This window comes from Microtus ochrogaster, linkage group LG5, assembly GCF_000317375.1.
Source record: "Microtus ochrogaster isolate Prairie Vole_2 linkage group LG5, MicOch1.0, whole genome shotgun sequence".
Classification (NCBI taxonomy): domain Eukaryota; kingdom Metazoa; phylum Chordata; class Mammalia; order Rodentia; family Cricetidae; genus Microtus; species Microtus ochrogaster.
Genome location: NC_022031.1, coordinates 39011902 through 39019536, shown reverse-complemented (window position 1 = coordinate 39019536; position 7635 = coordinate 39011902). Strand labels below are relative to the sequence as shown.

The 7635-nt window shown below is 45.1% G+C and overlaps 1 protein-coding gene across 1 annotated transcript; it reads right to left on the bottom strand.

The window, feature by feature from the left end:
- Positions 1–613: 613 nt before the first annotated feature.
- On the bottom strand, positions 614–1573 carry LOC101987350 (olfactory receptor 13C7-like). The gene has a single exon (XM_005362103.2). The coding sequence runs from the start codon at positions 1571–1573 to the stop codon at positions 614–616; it is 960 nt and encodes a 319-aa protein (XP_005362160.1).
- Positions 1574–7635: the final 6062 nt, after the last annotated feature.

Genomic DNA, 7635 nt, shown 5'->3' with positions numbered 1-7635 from the left:
GTGTGTGTGTGTGTGCAGGTACACACATATCACAGCATGCCTCAGAAAGTTGGAGGACAACTCTTGGGCGCTGATTTTCTGTTCTCAGAGGGGTCCAGGGCCCAAGTTCAGGTCCTCAGGCTTACACACAAGCACCTCTATCCACTGAGCCATCTCACTGGCCCTTTTCATGTCAAACACAAACACTGAACAAAACCAAAGCACATGGATAATTCCAGGGCACACACCACAGTCAGCAGTTACTCACATCGCAAGTGGAGGACAACAAGAACCAGGTTTTGCATCTGTTTCCTAATGGTTCATGCCGATGTCTTTCCAGAGATGTGCAGCAGCTTCTGGTCTTGAAAGAGGTGAGCTGTGATGACACTGAGGTTGAGCATGAAGCCACCAGCCAGAATCTCCAGCGATGTGAAGGCTTTTCCTTCCAGCCTGTTAAATAGAAGCTTCTACTGCTTATGAAACACTGACAGAAAAGCAGGTTCATTTTTAGTGTCAGTCCTGGGGTCCTGACTGGACCTTGGGGAAGTCACTGCTCTACACTGAATCACTCCTTTTATAAGCACAGTGGGGACTTTGGAAGTCCTACATTCTGGCAGCCTAGATTCAGTGACAGTCACTCAGTTATGGGCTTCTGAGTCACCAGGTTCCTCACAGCAGCCCTCACGTCCTTGTTCCTCAGGCTGTAGATGATGGGGTTCAGCATGGGGGTCACCACCCCATAGAAGAGGGAGATGAGCTTGTCTGCAAGGTCCTGCTTGTCCGCCCCCAGGGGGTCTTTGGACTTGGGCTTCCCATACATGAAGAGGATGGTCCCATAGAAGACGATGACCACAGTGAGGTGGGCAGAGCAGGTGGAGAAGGCCTTCCTCCTCCCCTCAGCAGAGGGGATCCTCAGGATGGTCAAAAGGATGAAGACATAGGAGACAAAAATGAAGAGCACTGGGATTGCCAAGAAGATCATGTTGGCTACAACCATGCTGATGACATTGATGGAGATGTCGGCACAGGCCAGTTTCAGGACAGCCAGGATCTCACAGGTGAAGTGATTGATGACATTGTCCCCACAGAAGGGCAACCGCATTGCCAAAGATGTCTGTACTATAGAGTTGGTGATACCACCTGCCCAGGAGCCAGCAGCCATGGGCACATAGGCAGCCTTGCTCATGATCACTGGGTACCTAAGGGGGTTGCAGATGGCCACATAGCGATCAAACGCCATCATACTCAGGAGCACACACTCCGTGGCTCCCATGGCAAAGGAGAGAAACATCTGCACGGCACAGGCTGAGAAGGAGATGCTCTTCCTGGGGGTCAGGAAGCTGTCGAGAATGAGGGGGACAGAGGAGGTGGTGTAGCAGATGTCCAGAAAGGAGAGGTTCCCCAGGAAGAAGTACATGGGCGTGTGCAGGTGGGCGTCAAGGATGGTCACCAGGATGAGGACCCCGTTGCCCAGCAGGATCACCAGGTACATCAGCAGGATAAACAGGAAGAAGGTTTTCTCCAGCTTTGGGTGGGCGGAGAGGCCCAGGAGAATGAAGCGGGTCACAGGGGAGGTCTCATTGGATCTGTCCATGGTACATCAGTTCCGAAACCTGCAGGAACTCAGAAATCAGCATCAACGTTTGCTTACTCCAAACGCTCCTGGACAACCAAGCAAAAACCTCACTCTGCCAAGCAGCTGGAGACATCCTGACAGCCTTGGCATCTCTGTGGAGTTATTCACGTCTAGGAAATAAAGGGGGATAGACATTTAATTTCCTAACTTAGTAACAAGTTAAGTTGCACTATCCTTCCTGCAGAGCACAACTCAGAAAGTGGCAAAATGTATAACATGATGCTCTCAAGCATTGGAGAGAAAATAAGAGAAGTTATATGGGCAAGATTATGGGGGAAATGAGGGTCCAAGCTCTTGAGGCTTTTGCGGCCTCTGGAGGTCACCAAGAAACGTTGGCACTCACCCTCACTGGCAGTCTGGTGGAGAGAAAGGACAGGCTTCAAAGCACAAGGGACGGTGTCCAGGGCACCCATCCAACGCAAACGTCCTCCCCTTGTGATGGAACCCCAGGGCAGCACCACAGGGCAGGCATTTGTGAGTGCTGTTCCCAACTTCATAGCCTCTCAGACTTAGGACCGGACTGAGAAGGTCCCAGGCCTTTAGTGCTCTCAAATTCACAAAAGAAGCGGACTCAAACCTCTCTGAAGGAAAGATAGCATCACTCTAGTCTGAGATCATCTCTGCGAGCAGCTTTTCTAATACAACTGCTGCCACATATTTTAAAGGAAATAAGTTGTGAGGTGGGGGATGGTCCAGTGGATGAGATTCTTGCTGAGCAACCATGAATATCAGCGTTCAGATACCCAGAACCTTAATAGAAAACCAGATAATCATAATGGCTCACATGCAATCCCAGTGCTCAGGAGGCGTCGACCAGGACTCCCTGTGGCAAACAGACTAGAGAAGCTTGTAGCACGAATAATAAAAACCCAGAGTCAGATATTGGGGTTCAACCTGAAAACCAGAAAAGCAAAGAAGCCAAGTCATTAGAGAAGTCTTACCTCTACCAAGGCTGGGCAACTTCAGACTAAGCAGACTAAGCCTCTCTCTCCTCTCATTTTATATTTCCTCTGGTGCTGGGATGAAAGGCATATGACTCCCTAGTACTGAGATTAAAGGTGTGGGGCACCAGCACCCGCACCTGGATTTGTTTCTGCGTTGATCTTGTGTAGCCCAGGGTGGCCTTGAACTCATAGAGATCCATCTCCCTCTGTCTCTCAAATCCTGGGATTCAAGGTGTGTACCATCACTGTCTGACCTCTAGTGACTTTGCTTTGCCCTTCTGATCTTTAAGCAAGCTTTATTTATTAAAACATAATAAAATATGATTATATAAGCTAGCCAAAGGGACCCGTCACAGGTTCCTTGGGAGAACCTGCTTCAGTAAATGAATGAGTAAGACATCTGATGTCAACCTCTGGCCCCCACATATGCATGTTCATGCACACATGTGTCCACACACGTGAATACACGAGCATAACACCACTAGGGAGGAAGAGAGAGACAGAGACAGAGATACAGAGAGAGGGAGGGAGGGAGGGAAAGAGAGTAAAGTCTGTAAGTAGACAACACAAACGAAGGCCAGCAGAAACCCATTGTGGGGGCAGCGACAGTCAAGGTGATGGCTCTATGGCACTGACACCTCTTTGAGAAGCAGCCCTGCCACATTGGTACCACAGTGCTGAGTCCTAGCAGCCTGTAGACACTCTCTCCACTGGGTTGTGAGGGCTGGGAGGGCAGCCCTTGGCCCAAGAGCTCTGACCACATTTTCTCTCATCTTGTGTTCTGCTTTGCTCACACCAGCGCCTCTGCTTCGCTCCTGATGATCCACTGAGCCCTGGCCTGCTCTGCTCACTCTAGAGACGCTTGATGGGCACCTCAGAGTTTTAAGTTCCTCTCGACACCAGGATTTGTTTAGTCCAGTAGAGAAAATCAAACCAAACCAAAAGAACCCTCAAAACAACAATGAAAACTTGTGTGTGACCCCAGGCATCTGATCTTACTACCACTGTCTCTAAAACAGTCGTGAACTTCCCAGACAGTCACCCCTACAAGGGCGGAGAGCAACTCAGTCCCTCCCTCAGTCCTTACTGTGAATGTGAGACACTGCTCCATTTGTGCTTAGACTTAATGACTGTCACCATGTCAGGGCCACCATAACTCAGCCTGGGTTAACAGACACTGGACATCTCCTTTGGGCTAGACATACTTCAGGTTTGAGGAACATTGCTGTGAAAAAGGCATGGTCCTGGACCCTAAGGGATGATTCTAGTAGGGAAATAGTTGTGAAATTAAATAATCACAGGGCATCCATATCACTGTTATCAACAGAAAACATTATATTGCCGCAGTGATCACAGCAGGCCTTGACCACACTTAGCAACTTGTTCACCTGCTGCTGGTGGGTTTTCCTTCCTACACTCCCGATAAGCCTGGAACCCAGGCTTCACTGTCAGAATGACAGTGAACAGAATTGTGCTTCTCTGTCTAGCCTTGCTGTCTGGAACCCCATCCCCAAGGCAGTGAATCCCTCTCCTACACATCACCCTCCTCTGTCCATGAACGGCTGCACGTCAGCATGAGGATGAGCAAGAATCTATCTTTTTCTCCTAGGGTTTTAAAATATATAATATTTCTTAGAGGCAACATATCATCCAGAAATCAACCACAAGGTTGATAATGTGAATAGTTTCCAAGCTTGGAGACAGTCCAGGGTCGTGGAGTATGTTGTCCGTGTAGTATATGGGCTGGGCAGTGCAGTACCCAGCTGGGTTTTCCATTCTCCCTTGGTCAGCCCTCATGTCTCCCCCAGAATCCAGGTTTTGTAGAGGAGACATTTTCTTTAATATCACCAGCACCAAATCAAGAAATCCAGCTCGTTGGTACCATTGGACTGTGGACTTTACAAAAAGAGAAAATGCCCAGTGATTTCAGGTGAGTGACAAAGGACGGCTTACCAGGGTGGGGTGGCTGGCCAACCTTCCCTCAGCTCTGGTTTTAGGGACTCCTGCAGCTGCATGGGTCTCTGTGATCCTGTGAGAACTATACCACACTGCCTTGGGCCCCTCTTTTGTAGGCTGAATTGAATTATTGTTCTGCTAATGAAAGTTTGGCATTGTTTGATCAAAGTCTCCACTTACCGTTCTTGGGAACATGTTGACCAAGAGTAGCTAGCTGCTTTCTCAAAGAGTGGGAAAGAACTAGGATGAGGGCTCAGAACGTGTGACACCCTAAGGGTCAGGCTGGACCTCTCCCCTCTACCTACCTCTTCTGCTCAGGGCACAACCTCCAAAAGTTGGGACATTACCCTTAGAAGTTAATTTAAATTCTAGTTAGTTCTTTGAGACTGTTTTTTAGTCCCCAAGGTCATTTAAAACTCAGAAAGTGTGTGTCCTTGGCTTAGAAACTTTGTATCCTTCTGGGATAACATCCCTAAGATCCAATTATCTGGAAGGCACTAGAAGAAGTTAGCTAGCTACTTCTTTTCATCATTTCCTTCCCTCTCTTCTCCTTCTGAACAACATAATTGGTCAGTAGTGTCCATAACTGTTTAGCAATTATGCAAGTCTCCAAGATCCTCTCTCCAAGATCTTCAGTGCTATGGCCAAGTCCTCTTAGCCCTACCAGCCTATGCTGGTGCAGTGGTTTGGGGGAGATATCTGAGTGAAAAATTACATTACATTTTTATCCTGTTAAGTTAAGCACTGTGAAGCAAACGGCTATGATCTCCCTTAGTCCTCATTGGGTATCCAATAAAATGGTTGTCCATCTGGTTGTTTATCCCTTGACCTCATAGGAGTCACTGAGTGTGACCCAAGGCTAGAGAATGGGCTCATTGCTGTGGAACAATCTCCATGCGCTGTAAATATGTATTACTTTTCATTGGTTAATAAAGAACTGGCCGGTGGTCCCGATGAAAAACTCCACTTACAAATGACATCCAAACATCTGGCACCTACATTCATCTGAGAAAGCTTTTTAAAAAAGGTTCTAAACACACTAAAACGGAGCCAAATTCAGCTTCCTAATCTCATATCTCCCCTGTTGGTCTCTGTAGAAATACATCTCCCAGCCGCTGCATGTGGGCTTGAGCCACCAGAGCAAGCCTCACCAGTATGCCATGAGCTAAGTCACATGGCAGGTTCTGGCAGTTGCTCATGCAGGCCTTGGTGCAGAGAGGCATCTCCTGGCCAATGCCTGTGGGATGGAGTCAGCGACCAACTGCCATGCGCTAGCACCATACACTAAATTGAGCAGTGCTGGCGGTTGACATAATTTAAGATTCATCTCATGTGATCAAAAAGCAACACAGATGCTCAGTAAAGACAGATACAGATGGGGAAAAAACCCTCTAAATTGGTTACAATGTGTTTAAAAATATACACAGGCTTGGGAGAGAAAAAAAGATATACAGTCATAGATTTAAAAATAATAAAGTGAAGTCCTTAAAAAAAGGAGTAAAGTAAAATTAAAAAAAAAAAATCATCCCATCAAGATAGGAAATCCACAGAGAGTCTGGCTCCTGTGTGTTATTGTGCTGTCTTTGAAACTTTTGACTCTGATAAACAATGGACAGCTGCTGAAACACATTGGATTATGGAGGCTGCTGGTTTAAATCAACCTATGTTTTAAAAATATCTCAACTTCAAAATGGAAGCCAAAAGATGATGAGCGGCTGGGGATTCATTCCATGCTGATATGGATCAGGTTTGATTGGGGAAAATCCTGGATACAGATATAAAGAAATAAACCTAGAAAAACTACAAAACGTGTAACATATATTTTACCTGCTCAAACATAAAACTAAAAATCATCTTTGGCTGGCTTGTGTACAACACTAAACTATTCTTGTATTAATGCAGATATGTATGTTACCTTAAAAGTTTATGTATTTTCAGAGTAAGGGGACCAGATACCAATAAAAATGGGTGGCCCAGGTGATCCAGCATCTCAAAATGCCTCTGTTGCAGTTTCCTGAGAATTCTGCACCCAGAACAGCTTCAAGGCTGCTGGCTGAGATGGTCCAGCCTCCCAGACTACTCCAGCCAAGACTTAACTATTACCCTAAATTTTCTCAGGGTGCCATGCCCCCAAATAACAGAAAGCTGTCTAGCGAAAACAACGCCCACATTTCCAAAAGATTGGTTGTGGGTGTTTGTCATCATTTAAACGGGGTTAGTTACAAGTTGTTATAGGTCATAGTCAGGAAAAAAGCTAAACAAAGGAGTTAAAGTTGAAGATCTCTTTCTAAAAGAAAAAAGGGGGATATAACATAAAAATGATGAGATAAAAGGGTTAATTATTTAATCTACTTTAATTAAAAAAGAACTATTAATCTCAAAATATTTTACATTGGTATGAATTTTGGTTTATTGATACAAATTTAGTTATTTCTACTATCCTATATGTATATTTCTACTCTTGTTTGTGGTATTATGCCTATAAAACTCATTTTAAAATGTAATGTATAATTAAGGAATACAGGCTAGTAATTTGTCATCTATAATAATCAAACTTGTAGTCATATTAGATGTATTTTCAAGGTTAAACAAATATATTTAGATAGACAGATGGTCTTCAAACACTTCAAAGACCTACAGAATATGGTGGTAAAAATGTTTTAATAATATAAGACTTTTCTTAACAGTGAGACATGTCTGCTCCTGGCAGCACCAATTTACTTCAGAGAGGATGATGGGTATTGAAGAAACTCCATATGAAGTTTGTTTTCTTTGTGGCAAAAGCTAACCACTGGGCAAAGAAACTGCCATTGACTCAATTGTTGACAGTTTACTGTCCAAGCTGAACCAACAGGATGCAAAATAAAGGAACTGCCAGACTTGGCCAAGACAAGGTATGACAGCCCTTCAAAATTCCCTGCTTCTCAGAAATGTCTGACATCTAGATATAGTAGGCCTGTAGGCCAAAGATGGATGCTGCAATATTACAGAAGAACTTTGGGTAACTGTCCACGCAGCCAGATGTCCCTGTTTTTAGGTAAGAGTATAGCCTTCTGGGTCTTTGATGGAGTTAAGAATAAGTAATTCAAGTTTCTCTTAGTTATGATAACAAATAAATTA

What these genes read in the sequence shown, in the direction of transcription:
- LOC101987350 (XM_005362103.2), bottom strand. Translation starts at nt 1,573, where the DNA reads ATGGACAGATCCAATGAGACCTCCCCTGTGACCCGCTTCATTCTCCTG.